Here is a 19,572-nt window from a genome sequence, read left to right as displayed (position 1 = left end):
GATTGACACCTATAATATCGGTACTTAATTTTTCAGTCAAAAAATATACAGTCCTGATCATTTTAAGGACACGTTTACCTATATTCCTATGGCAATAGACTCATTAATAAAACGTTGGTGTCCTCCACAATATGTTACAAGCCTCTAGGTAGGTGTTGACGTCACGTTTCTGCCAGATAAAAAAAAATCGGTTGTCTAGAAATTATTCAGCTTTACTTTTACAGTAACCTTGACATCATGTAAGGCTAACACAGCGACAGTTACTGTAACAGACGTGGAAGAAGGCTTCATTTTGTTTTTTAGGACAGATACTGCTTACAACATGATTACGACACCAGGTGGCACTGTCGTCCACGCATGCGCATTTGACGAATGTAACATACAATGGGTAAGAAAGTGTAACCACTATAAACCAAGCCTCTGGTGACTTTTAAAAGAAAAAAAATGTTGATATGTGTCATCAACTTCGCTTTGTATATCAAGAGAATGTATTTATTACATGTTTATTTACCCATAAATGAAATATTGAGAAATATTGATAAAATAAAATGCATATTTTCTGTTCTGTAATTCAGCTGTATTTTTTCCATTGCATTGGAACATATTGTCCGTTTTTTAATGATGTCTGGCCGGACTACTTTCTTTTGAACACAGCCAACACACACATCTAAAGTGCAATTCTTTCGAATTTTGATGTCAAAAGAGAGAGAAAAGTAAAATCATACAATTACGATAAACAGAAAATTCAAGTTTTTCTTCTCTAAAAAAGCGGGATCTACTTTTATCTCGTGGTATGAAAATGACCGTAAAATAATACTTATTTTCATACCACTTTTTGAATAAACTTCCTAGTTATAGAAAAAAACTCACAAAATTGAATTTCCTCTATGTATGTATTTTTTTCGATCATAGCAATTCTTAAAAAACCAACATTAAAACTTATTTCTTCCAGAACGAGAAGTTCTATATTGTGATTCAGAAAACTATCATATATCAAACAAGTGAAGATTCTGTAGTCTGGTTGGTATGTACGTCTGATTCCAACTCTATCAATGCAATCAAATTTGAGTTCAGGTAATTATCTTAAAATATACCATGCCGAAATGTTTGATATTTTGTGTTACACTTTGTCACGAGAAAATGCTTAATTCGTTAGTCTGACGTATTTTGTAGAGGAATAGACTTCGAAACACGAGGCTATCCGATTTGTACGAGGGGGCGTAGCCCCTGAGTATTAATCAGTTTTCCGAGTGTTTTGATGTTTTTTCTCTTTTGTATCATAGTCAAACATAAAAACACGTACATTGCTGTCACAATATAAAACACAAGAAAAAAAAGAAACCAACGAACGAGCATCTGAATATAATATTTCAACCGCTTTCCCCTTCTCTGTCGCTACAATAAGTAAACCCCAGATAAAATGAGCCAATCAGTGGGCATGCTCTGGAGTTCGGGTAACTAATACCTGCACTCCAGTTAACGCACTGTGCATATATATGTATACGATTTAACTCTGACACATTTTCATCAGAAAGGTCCTCAAACTATGATACAAGCACAATTACATGATGGTCAATGTCCACATTCATAGTTTAACATATTGTCCATCTTATTGAAAATAAAATCTCAGCCGTAGAAAACTTTTGAAATAATTTATCTCAACATGAAATTCCTAAATAAGTAATTGACACATATAAGAAGCACCCGTGTTAATATTTCATGTACATGTATTTATTTTAATAAGTTAAGTGAAATGATTATAATTTATATTGGAAATTATTATTTATTGTCTCTTTTGTGCATTTAGTTCTTTTCAGGTTGTTGAAAATCTGACAACAAAAACGTACAAACCGGAAGTGGCAATGTCATTTTATAAAGAAGATATAAGATTGGATAGTAGAGCGGAAGTAAAACTTGGAGATAACATACAAATGATAATAAGAGTTACAAATAATGCTAATGGTATGATAATATAAGACAAACATTACATAGAACAATAACAACAATACTTTCATGTCCTAAAATATAACATCGATATATCTTAGTAATACTTATACCAATAGCAATAAAAATCTGCTGGACTAAAGTCGCAAGATAGATTTGAGAAATGCAATTCTTATTATTGTTAAGGGTATTAATTAAAAACAGTTATTGTATAAATATTTCGGTGAATATCCGGATCTATGGAATTTGCTAATTGTCATGGATTCCATCCTAGGGTTATATCACATGAACGGTGGTTAATTTTTGTTTGAGTAACACACTGTAAAGGTTGAAAGGCGACTGTGTAAAATTGTTCAGATATGTTATCTACTTAAAAAAAAAAACCTTCATAAAAAGATATACTATTTATTGAACAATGTTATATGCCTGGTTTAGATTTATTACACCATTACTCCTTAAGGGTACAAATAACATGTTTAAATCAAGAAAAAACTTTATTTAATTTTTTCATTTTAGATTATTTTGACATCAGCGCTAAATCATGTTTTGCTTCTGGCATTACACTTATAGAAGACAGATGTCCCGTCAGTGACGATCTATTTAATGTTTTTAATGCCACTGCCGTCGGATATTTGAGCAACACATTTAGCATGTTTCGACCTACTAGTATTTCAGGTGGACCATATGAAGTTGTGTTCACGTGTATATTGGAGGTGTGTTTGTGGAACTGTGATGAGGTAGGTAACGGATGTATATTGTAAAATGCATTCCAGGGCAAATAAAACATAATATGTCATCAAGTATTAAAAAACCGGGACTGCGTTCTGAGAACGTCGTCTTGTCTTTATTGATCTTTATACTCATTTTTTTATATATGCGGTTTTGCGGGAAATTTCTCATATCATTATATATGAATCAGGACAGGAAGGTAGTGGTGAATACTTCTGATTCTTAGTTCAGATGCCGCGTGTTCAATTTTACTATGACCAAAAATATTGGTTCTGCACAAAAATCCGGTATTGTTGGAGGAAAGCTGCATGCTTTTCATTACAAAAGGAATCATGCTGCTTATTAATTCGTCAAAGTATTTCGACCCCCTGTTATAGCATTTTTCAGAGTTTTAAGAGGACAATTCATGGAAAATTCTGTTCCTGCGTGATACTTGTGCAGTTACTATATAATTATATTGTTAACATTAGATTTACAATAATGCTATTACTGTAGCGTTAGTGTTGATTGAATTATACTATGAACTGAGCAGTTATGCTTGCCAGAACTTAGATATGTAGAACAAATATATTCATTAGTTATACATATATGACTTACGTTTAAGCCATTGGACAGAGAGAAAAACATTAAACCACTCCTATATTAGGTAGAATTTTTGTATAATCCTTTTTGTTTATATTTATCATATAAAAATGGGTGCTTCCTCTTTCCATCAAGAATAGAATGCTATTCAGTTTAATATGTCATCAAAATACTAACGAGGGCAAGACAGTGTATATTCGGTACAAGGAGATGCCCGATGTTGAACCCTGTTCTTCTCTTATATTGCCACTGATAGGTTCTGTACTTGTAACCGGCAATTCAGCTTGATTAACGGCTTCTTTTGCAGATATAGACAGACAAATTTGTTTAACAAAAGTATTACCACTCTATATATATCCTAAATTATGTCATTTATTAATATATATTGTTTCAGTATGATTGTTCTTCTGGGGAAACATCAAGTTCAAGCATCAGAAGAAAAAAGAGAAATGCTGATGTAAGGCCTGCGGATGGACAATCCAATCCTTCTGTCGTCAGAGGCTTCACGTTGACAGCTGTAGCAGAAGGTAATACAAAATATATTTTATGTGAACATAGATTAACGTTTCTATGTCCTAGATGGACGTATATAGAGAACACTTGGTGCTCTGGAGACAATGACCTAACATTTATATATAGTTAAACTGAAATATACGGTTTTGCAGTTGTATATATGCATCATTAATGTATAAAGAAGTTATTTCCGATAATAATCATTCTATATTTTATTCCTATATTCAAGGTGAGGAGATAGAGGTTAAAAATGAGAAGCCAAGTTCTGATGATCTTTGTGTACCAGTATCAGTTATAGCAACTTTAGCTGGTATGTTTGTCTTTGTTGTCGGGTCAAGCAGCGCCATAACTTCTATAAGCTACAATTACTATTGCAACTATACGAAAACTATTCTTGTGATGAAGAGCAAAAAGATGGGGACGACAAAAAGGTTTTCACTGAACCTAAATCAGTGTCTGAAGAACCTATAGATGAGCAAAATGTTTGCAACGTCGCATTGGAAAATTCTGAAATAACTGAAAACGATGATGGCCGAAAAGATAGCGACACGAACCGGATGCATACTAGTTGTTGTGAAATGTCTAAACAGGATAAATATATGCAGGAACTGAAAGCACAATTACAGGCTCGAACTGATAATCAAAGGCCTTATAGACGTAAAAGTATACCGATTGCTGGAATAACATCATCACCAGAGCATAAATCGGTCTCATACACATAGGACTGAATCATTTATATTCCTCGTAAAACTAACAAGTATAAAGCAATATTTTGTCTAGAATTATTGTTGTATTATTTTTGAAACAGAATAATTGTTAAACACCTGTATGAAAAAATATTTTTGTTTATTTCCTTAAGAACAAATGATGCATGCCATTGCTAAACGGTTAAAACCCTACTTAAATTAGCAGCAAACTATTTTGGTCCTGAACTTTTATGTACATTATTCCTGTGTCATAAATGACAGAAACATTTCTTTTCAGAATCGATCATACGATTATGGCAACAACATAATTTTTACAATGTAAGAAATTTAATTTATAGAAGTATTTCATTAGATATAGCATTACACATAGAACATTTGTTTTGCTTTCAAAATAGGTGTTTTTACAAACGCCATGAAAATATAATATTTATATTTTACGATGATATTAACTAAAACATATACATTTGTACAAAGCGTCAAGTCATTTCAAATTCAAATCCTATTTATTTTTCGCTTATTACAGAGAGTCTTTTGATACACACTCGAGTCAGAAAATCTTGATTATTAAATCGCAGTATAAAGCATACCATAAAAGAGAACAATTATAATGCATAAGAAATAGTTTAACAATTTTGTTGAACATCTTTTCCAATTCAAGTATTTTTCATATAAGTATAACATATCTTAACATTTATTATATATGTTTGAATATGTATGTGTCCTTCAGGTTTTTTTCTAACATATTATATGAGTTCATACACATTGTCTCAGTAGATTGATGCCATCATTTTGTTGTAAATTTAAAATAGAGTCGGAGAAGAACTTTAAAAGATTTCATCTCTTTTTTTTTCTAATCGATTTCAACATTGTATATATTGAATGAATGTATATTATGTACTTTATATGATTATGAATAAAATATGTTTAAACTAAAGTATTTTTCAATCAGTGTTATAAAATGAGGCATTAAGCATGTATAAAAGTCTAGTTTTTCTAGTTTATACACTTAATACTGATAGACCGCGTGTTATATACATGTATGTGGGTGTCATTTTCGATTATAATATATATGTATGTGTCCCTGATTGATTTATTATTTAGTGTTCCAAGACCGATTGCTCAGTTCAGTTTTCCAGATACAGATAGTTTAGAAAAAAAAACATTGTGTTGTAAAAATTTAACATTAATTATTCAATTTCTTCGCTGAAAATAAAATATGAATATACTTATAAGAAACATTGCAGTCTCAGATTTTTTGAAAAATATGATTGTATTTTTAATCGAACATTTCGCTAGAATATATTTTTAAAGTACATAATATATAATATGACTGATTTATATAAAATAAATCTCACCAACTGAATGGCATTTTCTAAATATTTACAAGAAATGACGTATTTGACGAACTGATATACAGTCAAACAATTATGTTGACGTATTAATTATTCGACGATGTAAGCTGAAAAAACCTGTAGGCCTATGTCCTAGGTGATAATAGTTCAACCGCGGTTGGCTCGAACTACCGATCTCTCGAACAAATTTGCACGGGCCCTCCGAGTTCGAGCGAACGTTATTAACTGTACTCATAAAAACATTACGAAAATGATGTAATTGCCATTAACAACTTAATAGGTCAACCTCCACAAATCCGCCCTCTGTCGAACAACAGTTTCACGTATCCCCATAGAATCATAAAAACCTACAAAAATGAAAAAATGTCATAGTGCAAACTCCGCTGAGCGACCCTCTTTACATCAAGAGTTTACCTTATTCCCAAAACAAGACTTTACTATAAATTTAACCTCACTAGAGCGACACCTGAATGTAACAACCAACCTACTTGCTTACCAAAGGGTATCGCTCTGTAGAGCTTGTATCTCAATCGATTATTGATATGATCCTTGGTACATGTATCACATAATCCATGTATATGCATTATTCTTGTATGCTTAATAGCTGTTAATTTGAACCTTTAAAATCAGCTAAAAATAAAAGAAATTTTAAGTCTACTGACAAAAATCTATTTATCTGTTTAAATTTCTCTATTAGTTACGACAGTGATCATGTAATAACATTTACGTCTTAATAAGCGAACTATTATGATTCTTACTGTTATTTTATTATTCAAGCCCTTCAGAATAATTGATTCTGATACTTCAAATAGAAGATTTAATACGGCTTAAAGCAGGTGACGTGGGGGGATGGGGACGTCGAGAGCCTTAATCAGAGTCTGGTATTTGCATTTTCACTTTTGTTGACACTGATGTCGAACAATCTCCCCTCTCCAAAATGTTTGTGTCTCTATTACACTAGGAACAATATATTTTACGTATTTATGTCCCTGATTACAAAGTAAATGACTACGACAGTGTCAATCGAATTTGCAGAAAATACATGGATATAGTTACTTTGGTGGAATAAATTTGTTTAAATTCCTCATTCATAATGCATAATTTATTAGCATACTTTTATTACATCTAGAGAGGGTTATTTAGTGCATTGTTTTTGTGCATAATTATGCTGAATAATGGCCGGCAAGATCCTGATAATGGACAATAATAATGGAGAGGACAATAATAGGTTCAAAGACCTCATATTGACAATATCTACACACGTACCACATAATTGTTTTACCACTTTTATCTAATTAACTAAGAAATAAATTAGTAGATGACCTATTACTTTAAGGAAATAAGTATGTTACACGCAAGTTCACAGAATAACATCCCCATTCAACCTGTAAGATCTTCTGACTTGTAAAATATATGGTCAGATGCGCATTGTTGTACACAGGTTGTTGTTCACTGTGGTGCTTTTTAGATAATATCTAGAAATCCACAGTAATATGATGGAACTTAATTTGCATTTTGGAATTTCATTGAGACGTTGTATGTAAACGTGAACGTTAAGTGGTAATACTAGCTAAAATGTGCAATTTTTAATGAGAAAATTTGTAGAGATATAACTAAAAATTGCTTGAATATGCATACAATCTTAAGATTGACATGAAATAACAAGAAAAACAGAAGATGATTATTATATAATAAGCAACTAATGATGTAAAATGCAGTATTTTATCGGATTTTAGTATCATTATAAGATTTTTTGAAATGAGAAATTTTGTTTGGTGGAGCAAGAACGGCCTGGAAAGATGATCTCTTTTATTTGTTTTATGTTTATTTATTCCAATGTTGTATATGGATATACATTACCTACAGGTAAAGGTATTTTTTTTAATGTGTTTAAAACATACTCAAGTTAAAAACATAGAATCTACAAGTACATAAATGTTATTGAATAAATGAATACATACATTAAAAGAATTAAATAGAATATTTTTTACTTTCCAACCATTGGCCTTTTCAGACATTATAATTTTAATATACGTATAACAAGTGTGCATGCATGACATAAAACAATATAAACAGCTCATGTTTGATCTTTATAAGTCAACACTAGTGAAAATGATTAAAAGTTATAAATTAAGAAACAAGGTATTTGTATACCAAAAATAAAGTACGCCCCAAACTCACAAAAAAAATTAAGGCACCCAAAAAGTATCGAAGCTTTTAACTTTTAATTAACTCTAAGACTCAATTCATTTGTTAAGTATATACTATTATAATATTATATTCTAGTCAATTTGACATCATGTATACATAATACTGTTACGGTGAAGATAGAGAACACGCCGGAAGGCGGGATCGCTTACTTCCGGACAGACACAGCATACAATCTCGTGCAGACGACAGGTGGAACGCTAGTACATGAGTGTAAATTCGAAGAATGTAACATAAACTGGGTATGTTAATACACATATCTTCGTAATATACAGTATATAATTACACTGGTCAAACTGACGACACCATTTTCCCTTTTATTTCAATTTTGTGGAGAAAATTTCCGCAAACATATCTAGATTTGCTTTTTAAAACTAAAGCTTTTAACGTTAGCATTTTTTAAATTCGGAAGGATAAATCACAACAAAATTACATGAACATTGCAGACTCGGTTTGAGTGAGTTTGTACATAAATTCATAATCAACAGTTAAATAGAATAGTCAGGACATATGTAATTCAAAATTTTTTCATATAAATTATATTTCAATTAACAATTAAGATATAAGGCTTTTTGACAAAGAATGCCACAAAGGTTACATAAAAACGCTAATCCTGCATCTAAATACAAACCAGTCCGATTTCAATAAATCCTCGTTTCATACTGTCGGACCTACATTCTGAATTTCAGGATGAGAAATTCCATGTTGTTGTTCAGAGATATGTTTATATTCAAACACATCATGACGTCATTATTTGGTTTATATGTAACACAGACTTTGGTGCCATTCAGCCGCTGGATATAGACTTTCTAGGGTATGATATTTCCTATTCTTATCAGACATTTTTTCTTCAGATGACCGATGGTAGACACTCCAAAGTTAGACTACCGATCATTTAAATAAAAAAAATAAGATACAATAGAACGGAAATATTATATAAGCATATATAAGAACCAAAATTAATCATCACTGATATACGTAAAACAAAAAAAATGAGTATATTGTTAACAAAAATATCAGACATCTTCAAATTAAACAACAAAAACAAAAGGTCTCGGTTACTTCTTCTCTTTCAGTTATATATCCTTTATAACAAGATAAATAATGAAATTGCCTTTAATTAAAAAGGACACTAACATGCTACAAGAAAAAGGTTTCTTTCGAAATGTATCTTTACTGCCAGGCGTCACGTGAACAACTTTTGTATTATACGCATTAGGTTTTAATTAGCTCTAGCGTTTATTTTGTTTATTCCTAATTGCTCCAAAAAGTTCTATAGCATTATCCAAGGTAGTTAGTGTCCAGAACATTTTTGTTCCTTCAACTATAAACATATTTAAAATACTTTGGTGGTGTTCCGCTATAATATTGGTCCAGAAGAGCACCGTATATTACTCGACCCTAATGGTAAATATTCTGAATGTCAATAAGAAACGGGAAACTTACATGTATTTTAAACTTTTATTGATTAAAATAGAATTGCTGTTGTTTCTCTTTAGGAATGAGGACAGTAATTTTACGTTAGTGAAGTACAAACCGGAAGTGTCTTTGATGCTTTACAATGGAGGTGCGCGTCTTGACAGCGGAAGTGCAGTCAAACTTGGTGACGAGCTTACCATGATCATGACTGTAACCAACAATGTAAACGGTAACAGGAAATTACGTCATAACATCACCGAGTCAAACGCAATTTACATGAAGTTTATAATTTAAATGTATTCCCTTTTGACAGTATTATGTGCTCAATTAAAAAAAGATAAAATACTGAATTAGAAAAAGAACCGATTTTCTGAATCCAAAAACAAAACCTTAACCCGCTGTAATTTATATAGGATTTCTTTTAAACAGTTTGCATGCTAAAACCAAGGTTATTTTTACATTAAATATAATCTCTTCTCGGCCATCTTCAATATCCAAACGAACATTACAAATGTACTGAAAAGTAATTTGAAAAAAGAACATTTTTTATCTTATTGCTCAATAATAATTGAAGAAATGATTATTTCTGTTTTCTAGATTATTTTGACATCAGTGCCAAAGCTTGTTATGCATCTGGTATTATCCTGCTAGAAGATCACTGTCCTGTAGATGAGAATTTGTTCGGACTCTTTAATTCAACTGCCCATGGCTATTTAGTTAACACATTCGGCATGTTTCGACCAACAAACATTGCTGGAGGACCGACTGAAGTTGTATTTACCTGCATTTTGAAGGTCTGCATGTGGAATTGTCAGGAGGTAACTTCTGGCTATTTTTACTTATGACATCATTCTTGCTATGAAAGAAGTTTTAGTATGCAAACATTATGGTAATAACATTAACGTTGGATTATTTGTTTGCATCGTTTAGTTGAATTCTCAAGAACATTGAAAAAATATTGACTTGTCCGTACCTTCTTTTCGTGTAAAAAGTACAAGCTAACAAGTTAGTGTTCTTTTATACCGTGTATAGAACATATTCGTTTGCATAATTCTATGATGAGAGATATTTTACTAGTTTTTATAAAAGCTATACCAATTTGAAAGATACTTACATCAAGTACTGTATCTGAAAAAGTTTTGTTTTACTGTTTCTGTCTGTCATTTAGAACTATTTTTTTTCAGAAGAACTGTTCGTCTTTGACAAACGACACCAGAAGACGAAGAAAGCGTGATGCTGATGACGATGAGACTATAGATGATGACGTAGATATTCCAAACATCATCCGGGGATATAAAGTTATAGCGTTAGCAGACGGTATGCTTCAATATAAATATATCATTTACTTGTATTATGTCATACTATGGTAATTGGTATTCATACAGTTTAAAGCAGTATATTCCAGCCTTAAGTGATACATGTAAGTCTCTTAAGTTTCTTTTTTTTTATAAAACCATAAATCCTTAATGTTTATCTTCTATTGACATGATGTTTCTGCATAGATCAATATCTATTTGTCTTACAAAAGTTGTTCACTTTATGCATGGCTTTATGGACACATTTCAAAAGAGAATTTTTTTTCCATTGTGCCTCTTATCGTTCTTTTTTCGGACGAAGTCTGTCTGAGAACGGTTTGACTTCTTATAAAATTTACAGGAAACAACTAAATATTACTATGAATTTCATTGGTCATCTTTAAATCAGGGAATCTCATTGGTCATTCTAAAATTAGTATTAACATCTAAAGGATCTTTCTGAAACGTATTCACATCCAAATAATAAAATAAACTAAAGGGTTATCGGTAACAAACTTTCTGGTTAAATTTCTCTGATATTTGAGATTTGTGAACTTCCTCCAAATAAACAATTTGCACTTCTGTTAAAATTGCCATTAATTACATAGTGAATATCTTATTTAACATAAGAATAAAAAACATATATTAATGTGTACATGAATACTTAAGTGTAAGGTACACTTACGGAAACACGTCAGTTCCATTTAGAAATATACCGTCCAGTATTATCTAGATCTAAAAATTAATTGGTATTTCAAAACTCCAAAATAACCTATGCAAGTAAAAAAAGTTTTACCTCGTCAAAGATACTTCTCGTTTTAAAGATATTATCATTATTTTGTCGTTTTAGGAGAAGAAATAACAACTGTAAGAGAAGAAGAAACCGAGACAGACCTATGTGTTCCATTATATCTGATGATAGCTATTGCCGGCGTCTCCCTGACTATCATAGGGGGCGGAGTCACAGTGTTCACGTCTGGTTTCCGGAATGTTCTTGATCATAACAAAACTATCGCAAAGTTAAGAAAAACAAATGACACAAAATTAAGTGAAGGTTCAAGCCAAAATGATGTTGGTGGTGTTGCTGTATTAAGTAAAGGAAACATTCATCTGTCAGCAGCACCTAGTCCTTACAGAAGAAAATCTTTAACAAATTTATAAGGTTAAGTAAGTAATTTACGGTAAATAGATAGAAAACACGTTTATGTTATGAGGTAATTTGAACTGAGCACAGAATATTGATAATATGAATCTAAAGAGTCTTGATCATTAATGTGTGAACTATTGTTTCTACGAAGTGTCATAAATATAGCAATAAACATATCTAATCTTTTAAACTTAAAATTAACAAAATTGTGTTCGAAGGCAGCATTAATAGCGTAAACTTTAGTTTTAATACAAACTTTGTTTATTGTACTAGTAGCAAATGAATACATGTATGAAATATAATACCAAAATATTTGTTTACTTATGGAATTAAAGCTTAGAAACATCAGATGGCAACATACATATAATGTTTAAATTGATAACACAATGCGAAAATAAAGGGTAAACCCGACCCGGCGCTTTTCAATAAAAATTGAGAAGATCACAATGAATCTGCTTAATTCTAAGTTATGTTTATTTTGCTATTTTATGAGAAGCCAGTTCAAGCATGTAAATGTTACTTAAGGACAAAGTGGCAATATAAGAACAATTTATTATCATCATTTATCAAAATTTTTATTTTCTTAGATATCGTGAATGTAATTAAACATAATCAAAGATCAAAATGTTTCTATTTTCAATATTTTATCCATTCGTGCAGAATGTTATTTTATACCAAGCGTTTCCAGTGTTGTTTCTCTTTTTAGATAAACTTTATTGTACCCCAATTTTTCAAATAGAAAAAATGGGGTATGTTCGTCTTCCTGTTTGTCTGTCCGTATGTATATCTGTCTGCCCTTCCGTCAGTCTGTCACACTTTTTATCCGGTCCAACAAGGGTTTGGCACAAAAGTTAATCATAATAAGACAACGTATGTTGCGATACAACCAGATCTAAAGTTAACATTGCCTGATGATAGAATTTCTATTTCGTATCCGGTTCATAACTTTTACATCCATCAAGTGATATTGAAAAAAAATATCACAAATGTGCACAATAATCGGACAAACTGCCATACCAAACAACCAGGTAAACGTCACACTTGGAAGTCATAGGTCAACAATCTCTGATGCAAGGTATTGTGTCCGTTAGCTCAAATATTCACTATGTTAAGCTTAAGCAGGGAGTTGTTGACGTAGAGTCCTAACCATGGACTTCAGTTACAATCGACTGTATAACTAGTTATCAAGTTTTCACGAATTGATTTGGATGTGAATTTTTAGTTGGTATTTAGATGTTTCTTACCAACGTTTATCGTTATACCAGAAAGTGCAATATTTAGAGACTAATATCTACAAAGTATAATTTAAACATAATTGGCAAGAGTTTTTACTAGCCCTTTTTACAATTTAACTGTTTTTTTTTTAAATTCCATACAGACGGTTAGATTTTAATTAATTGTTCAGTTCTGGCACTAAAACAAGATAAATCGAATAATGATTGACAGACACAGTAAAATAAGAATATTTGAAGCATTAACAATAGAATAATTAGCTCATTCACTTGGACACCGTAAACACATATCACTTTACATAGTACGACATTTTACGTACTTAGATCCCACATACATATATTTTAAAGGTATAAAAAAGAACAAAACGTCTATTATTTAAACTGATTTGTTTATTTTTTCGCAGTTTTAATTATTTCATGTGTTTTTTCTTTGTTTTAATAAAAAGGCGGGTTTTTAATGAAGACACAATCAAGAAACAATGATTTATCCAAAAATAGGTCTACTTCATAAAAAGACGTTTTCAATATGTATTTGAAAATGTCTTTAGAAAAGTTGAATCTATTATTTGAATAATAGGCAATAAGAACTTCAGACTGTTTGAAGCTTGTCGCAGATTAAAATACAATATATATTTAAACAATAAAATGACATTTACAAATAGTATTCTCTCAGGCGCCGACTCACACGAGATAAAAAAACAACATAAAGAAACACGATAACAATGTCTTCATTTAAAACCCTTAAGACATTCTAAAATGGGCCTAAAATCTGATACTATTCCATTGATTTCTCGTGCAATAGATAGATACTCTATCCTTGATGTTCTGTCGTCTGCTAAATGACAAGGTAATGAAGTAAACAAGTAATTAGTTGATGGTCAAAGTACACTAAATGATAAGGCGCGCTGATTTCCTTCATTCTATAAGCATGTCGTTGAAAGATCATAATCTCGATCAAGAACATTCGATAAGAATCTACACCATTGTAGTTAAAATCAATGAAATATTTGTACCAGTACTATGCCAAAAATATGATAGTTTCCCACAGACATAACATCATAGATTGAGAAGATAATGTAAAAGTTATTGTTTAAACATTTCATCAAGTATTTTTTCTACCTTTTTGTAACACGAAAATATGCCCTTCAACAATTACGTGTATTATGCAAGTGAAAGAACATTTTCCATCGATGATGTGGTTTTGAAAATACAGTCTTCCCACTTATAAATAATATACTACTGTTATACATGACAATTGTTTTACTAGTATGGTTGTTGTTTTTGTATTTATGCCAAAAATTGAATATGCTTTTATATTCGTAATTCCTAAAATCGCTTTTCTTATAGAAAAGCTCAGGGTTTTTCGCGAATTTTCCACGCCTGCATATTTGAAAATACAATCATGAAGTTGAATTTATCACATGACAGATGTTATGTCTGGGAGCTTTAAAAATATCTTTAAATAACAATTTAACAAATATGTTGTAAAACATATACAAAGCTACATATTCAAACTTATCATACACACATGCAAGGACCTTTAACAGCATTTATTCGGGGCTGGTTTCCTTCAAAAAAATGATGATAAAAAATATAGTTTATACATAGATAGAAAAATAGTTTATAGTATTTGTATGGGTGTAACATATGCGTTTGCCTCAATTCAAGCAAGCTTTTCAAATTATGATTTTTAATTAATTCTTTTGATTCGTTGGAAGAAAGGAGGTCCATTTGCATGAAGCATTTACACATTACATTTATGAATGATATTTTATGTATTAGTTAACGTACGGTCTATGACAAGTTTAGGGCTTGTCAGCGTTAAAACGTATGACGGTGCGCTACTGGTCGCTTTAATAATTTTCTTATCGTATTGGTGTTTATATAAAATTTATAAATAAAATGTTGTGATTGTTTTTAGAAAAATAGAAATCTGTTCGACAAAAAATTTAAATTGTGAACAATTTATGTCTCTCCTAAGATTATCTCAACGATTTGTGTTATGCTACTGAAAAAAGGGTGGAATTTTTCAATTAAAAATAAGTTTAAAAAAGAAATTTCATTACATTTTCAGTATAATTATACTTTCTCAATAAAAATGGATACTGATCTATAAATAACTTTCGTCTCAAACAAAACCTTACATCGTATAGAAAAGCACCATTTCGTATGATATGTCTCAAAAATGCATTTAAATGTCATAGCGTGATTTTCTCACTTGTCAGTTAATAATTTAACGACATGTGCCAGAAAATCACGTGCTAACTTCCTTTTCTCCTTCACTGTCTTCAAACACGGAGTCACTGTCACTGCTCTCGTCATTCGACTGCGCTTGCGCAAGTTTCCACAGCTTCACATTGCTTTTTAAAACTGTTTCAACATTACTTTCATTGTCAAGTGGTTGACGAATTGGAACTTTTGCCGACCTTGACCTTTGTCTTGTGACCATTGGGGGACGAAATACGGGCACTTCCGAGGTCATGCTACTGTCACTTTCGCAACTGTCTTCGGCGAGGGAAGACAAGCTACTGCTGAGTGATTCTGTTGGTGACTCATCTATGAAACAAGAAAAATATACACGTGCAAGTGAGACAGAAATATTAATGGATTATACACGCATATATTATTATTATCTAAATAAATATAAAAATTAAAACTGTTTCAAAATATAAGTCTTCGTTGGTTAAGATTTCCCGTACCGTATAAGGAACGTTGTATAGTATTTCTGTATCTTCAACATTTATTTTGTATTGAATAGTTAATTATTAAAGCTCGATCACCTATCATAAACAAAAAAGATACATTGACAGCTGACATATAAATATATTATCTGTTATGTTGATATTACTATCATATCATTTTATTTTCATTATCATGTACAATAATTCTAATTTGAAAAAAAACCATACCATCACTTGAAGCAGACCATGTCCTTTCCCGCACTTCCGGTATGACGTCACAATATCTAGGTACGCTCTGCTGTCTAACAAGGGGAATCGACCAAGATGGCGTCGTCGAGTTTAGGGGGGAAGCTGTGTTGATTGATCTGTTACGCATGCGCTTTGCACGCCTCTTCTCGGCTTTATTGTCCTGGCTTATGCTTCTGATGGCGTCATTCATTGTGATAAACTGACGCATCAACGTCACATCCTGTTGACGTAAGGATTTCTGAAAATAGTATTTGTATTTTGTTAAATTTTACGCAGTAATATAGAAAGTTCCCTAAAACACGAGATTATTATTATTCTAAAAGTTATCTAAAAGAATATGGTATGTTAATAGAAAATGACATGAAAGCTATCGGACATTTTAATTTAAAATTTCATCAATTTTCATGCTTCATGTTGCATTCTGCTTATGCCGGTGCTAGGGGGCATGGGCGGTAAATTTCATTATCCAGTTCTGGTTTGATAAAATATTGTTTGTTTTTTCCCTCTTAAAATAATGAAAGATAATTTTTCATTAACAATATATGCTCTCCCAAGTTTCATTTACTTATATTTCATGCTTAAAACATAAGTAAAAGTGTCATATAATCTTAATATAGTTGCATTTATTTTTATTCCACTGTTTGTATACAACTGAATATACCGTAAAATTTTTCTGTTGTTATTTCGTTTTATTTAGTTAAAAAATCATAAAAAGAAAATTGTTATAAAAGTGTATTTGGAACGCTTTTAGATCAAAACAAGATTAACAGATCATAAATCAACTACATTTCTTCATGTTACATTGACATTGAGTTTTGAAATTATTAAGCAAAATATTTTAATGTGCGATCATTAAAATATTTTCTTAACATGTGAATTAGATTTTTTTTTACAATGATTACCTAACACCTGTATAATAACAAACTGTCTCGGAATAACCATACTTAATAAAATTAAAATTTAAATGACAATTAAGTGCTCCCAATTTGAACTTTAAAGTAGCAAGTTTTACAATGTTTAATAAACGAATTAAACAAAAATCCTTATTTAATACCGTATGGGAGATATACACAGGGCATTTTGGAGACCTTACAATAACAATGATGGGCGAAATTTAATACATTGTAAAAGAAGGTTAAAGGTTACCTTTAATAAGCCGACAATGTCACGCTATTTAGAATATGAACTATTATCTTATCAATTAAACTTGTATCTGATAATGATTTTAATTACGTTGCAAAATATTTAAAGTATTGTTTTAGATTCACATCTGACATATTTGTTTTCACCAGATCAGATAAGTTCATGTTTTGACTGACATCTGAATAGATAATCTGAACCCTAACTAAAGATCTTTGATGAAGCACGTGGCTTTGGTGCATCTTTTAGTTGGAAAGATGACAGTATAGATAAAAACGTTAATACTAGTGACTCGTTTTTTTAACATTGTATGGCAAAAACAGACACATAGATAACATCTACATCTCTGGTAAAAAAAAAGATGTGAATTACATGTAAATCATATTTTAGTTCTGTAGTTTAAAATATAAATGATAAACAATTATTGTTTTATGTGTACGGCGTGCACTATCTTTCTTTTGATTTTAATAACTTTAAATGAATGTAATAAAACGAAAGGTAAACTTTGGGACAATAAAATCTACCTCAAACAGAGAAACGGGACTTTTAAACAACGCAGTCGTATAAAACAAGTAGTTTATAACCGTTTAGTAATAAACTTTTGAACAAAGACCCGATTAAGACCACTCATAATGAACAATATGTCGCACTCAGAGGAGTGCTATAGAAAACTTACAAAATTTACATGATTAAGACCTACTTTAATTGCAATTTAAAGAGTGAAATCAATGAGCCGAAGTTGTTACAGTGTTAATATACCTCCGCGAAGAAAAATGTTCCATTGTTAAGCTATTTAAAAATATTAATAGTCTATTTTTGTTTAACCTTTTAATACATAAAACAAAAGGTTGCGTTCCATTGGGAACACGATAGTGGTGTGGGAGAGTAAAATCAGGGCGTTAGGAATTTGATCAACAATAAGACAAACACGTGCAGGGAAATGGGTCGTTGATTTACTAATTCATGTCAAAAATCAGTCTTATAATTTTACTTATTCACAAAACTTTCCTTTCTTTATAGAAGGAAATATTCTATATAACGTAACACTTTCATACACCTTGCGTGATATTTAACGGTAGGTGATTCCTTCTAAAAAAAAACTTTCGGGTTTTTGCAAAAAATATATTTTTTTCAACAATAGTACTTAAAACTTGATTTTCGAAGGAGAACATTTTTCGAGCAACAAAATTATGTCGCAGTGCTGAAAAAAATAAAAATCGGTGTCTCTCTTGAATTTAACGATTATACCGATTCTTTTTACCACAATGGCATGAAAAAAGAGTGTACTATATGTGCGGATAAAAGATGGGGCATGACAAAGAAACTAAAATAATAATCAATATCTCTAGATGATATAATCAATAACGATCATACCTGCAACCTTCAGTTTCTATGGTAACTGTTGATATTCAATCAATATATTTTTACATGACATTATTTTTTATTTTTCTAAACGCTTTAAAATTCAGAGTTCGGAAACATTTTAAACACAATTTTGAGTGCTTCGTTTTGCGCCCTTATAATATTCAAAATAAGATATACTAGATTACATAAGTTTTTTGTTTGAAATACCCCCCTCTCCAAAAAATAAAAAAACAAATAATAAATAAATAAAAAAAAGCAAAAACAAAAGAAAAAAATACCTCTTCTTCCTTTTCGAAACAAAATTCGAATCCATTATTCATATTTTAAAACTAAGCATATTCATATTTTAAAACTAAGCAAGCAAGTCACATTGCTGTATATTTTCTACTTTTATCATTTACACTGTAATAAGTGTGTCTTTATAATTAGGGGAAAAAAGGATCACTTACCATTTCATCTCTCAGAAGCTCGAGAGCAGAGTTAACTCTATCTGTTGCCGCATTATATTCCGCAGCGTCAATGGCTAATAAAGATTTCATCTTTTTTTACTAAAGTTTCACAAATTTTCACGTAATAATATATTTTTTCTACAGGAGCTATTGGCTCTCTGGTGTCAAAGTAAGGTCTGAAGAATCGATATCCAATCACGTCTAAAATACAACTTGTTTCGTGTTCCGCTCCGTTAACTACTCGTCTGTCAAAATCGGTCACAGTATGGGCTACGTTTTGTTACTACGGGACAGTACGGTTAAGGTTTTGAAAGTTTATGAGGTTTATTAGATTTATTGATACTTTATACTTATCATTTATGTTATTATTAAGTGTCATTAACGGCAATATAAATGTTGAAGGTTAACCCTATAAACTAATATTATATTAAGTAAGTTTTTAAAGTAATGAATCATTTTTAATTTGATTACTAAGTAATTGTTTATTTAACAGGGTGATTGAACATTTTTTGCGGCATATTTGTTGTTTCAATTCTGTAAACTAATAATAATAATAATAA

At 31.0% G+C, this 19,572-nt stretch overlaps 3 protein-coding genes and 1 long non-coding RNA gene across 4 annotated transcripts; 3 read left to right on the top strand and 1 right to left on the bottom strand.

Moving 5' to 3' along the window:
* Positions 1–322: 322 nt before the first annotated feature.
* Positions 323–4,956, top strand: LOC132741146 (uncharacterized). Its single transcript, XM_060729242.1, has 6 exons — positions 323–388; positions 953–1,074; positions 1,808–1,962; positions 2,461–2,681; positions 3,650–3,782; positions 3,998–4,956. Exons 1-6 carry the CDS (start codon positions 323–325, stop codon positions 4,237–4,239), a joined length of 939 nt encoding a protein of 312 aa, XP_060585225.1. The 3' UTR covers positions 4,240–4,956.
* Positions 4,347–10,299, top strand: LOC132741138 (uncharacterized). The gene is made up of 5 exons (XM_060729231.1): positions 4,347–4,431; positions 8,114–8,277; positions 8,725–8,849; positions 9,535–9,683; positions 10,052–10,299. The coding sequence occupies exons 1-5, from the start codon at positions 4,347–4,349 to the stop codon at positions 10,297–10,299; spliced, it is 771 nt and encodes a 256-aa protein (XP_060585214.1).
* Positions 10,300–10,642: 343 nt separating this feature from the next.
* On the top strand, positions 10,643–13,761 carry LOC132741140 (uncharacterized). Its single transcript, XR_009627248.1, has 2 exons — positions 10,643–10,771; positions 11,600–13,761. It is a non-coding gene; the product is annotated as an uncharacterized LOC132741140 (long non-coding RNA).
* On the bottom strand, positions 13,499–19,207 carry LOC132741139 (uncharacterized). Its single transcript, XM_060729232.1, has 3 exons — positions 19,013–19,207; positions 16,038–16,296; positions 13,499–15,684 (listed from the first exon to the last, which is right to left on the bottom strand). The coding sequence occupies exons 1-3, from the start codon at positions 19,100–19,102 to the stop codon at positions 15,383–15,385; spliced, it is 651 nt and encodes a 216-aa protein (XP_060585215.1). The 5' UTR covers positions 19,103–19,207; the 3' UTR covers positions 13,499–15,382.
* Between the last annotated feature and the right edge of the window lie 365 nt (positions 19,208–19,572).

The sequence above is a fragment of the Ruditapes philippinarum genome, unplaced genomic scaffold, assembly GCF_026571515.1.
Source record: "Ruditapes philippinarum isolate M1 unplaced genomic scaffold, ASM2657151v2 ctg1884_1_1_1_1, whole genome shotgun sequence".
Classification (NCBI taxonomy): domain Eukaryota; kingdom Metazoa; phylum Mollusca; class Bivalvia; order Venerida; family Veneridae; genus Ruditapes; species Ruditapes philippinarum.
This window is presented reverse-complemented; position numbering and strand designations above follow the sequence as displayed.

Coding starts and splice junctions, on each gene's coding strand:
- LOC132741146 (XM_060729242.1), top strand. CDS start 323: ATGATTACGACACCAGGTGGCACTGTCGTCCACGCATGCGCATTTGAC. Junction 2,682..3,649: donor GTTTGTGGAACTGTGATGAG/GTAGGTAACGGA, acceptor ATATTGTTTCAG/TATGATTGTTCTTCTGGGGA. Junction 3,783..3,997: donor GTTGACAGCTGTAGCAGAAG/GTAATACAAAAT, acceptor CCTATATTCAAG/GTGAGGAGATAGAGGTTAAA.
- LOC132741138 (XM_060729231.1), top strand. CDS start 4,347: ATGTCTAAACAGGATAAATATATGCAGGAACTGAAAGCACAATTACAG. Junction 8,278..8,724: donor AAGAATGTAACATAAACTGG/GTATGTTAATAC, acceptor TCTGAATTTCAG/GATGAGAAATTCCATGTTGT. Junction 8,850..9,534: donor CTGGATATAGACTTTCTAGG/GTATGATATTTC, acceptor GTTTCTCTTTAG/GAATGAGGACAGTAATTTTA.
- LOC132741139 (XM_060729232.1), bottom strand. CDS start 19,102: ATGAAATCTTTATTAGCCATTGACGCTGCGGAATATAATGCGGCAACA. Junction 16,297..19,012: donor AGCTTCTGAGAGATGAAATG/GTAAGTGATCCT, acceptor TACTATTTTCAG/AAATCCTTACGTCAACAGGA. Junction 15,685..16,037: donor ATGGTCTGCTTCAAGTGATG/GTATGGTTTTTT, acceptor CTTGTTTCATAG/ATGAGTCACCAACAGAATCA.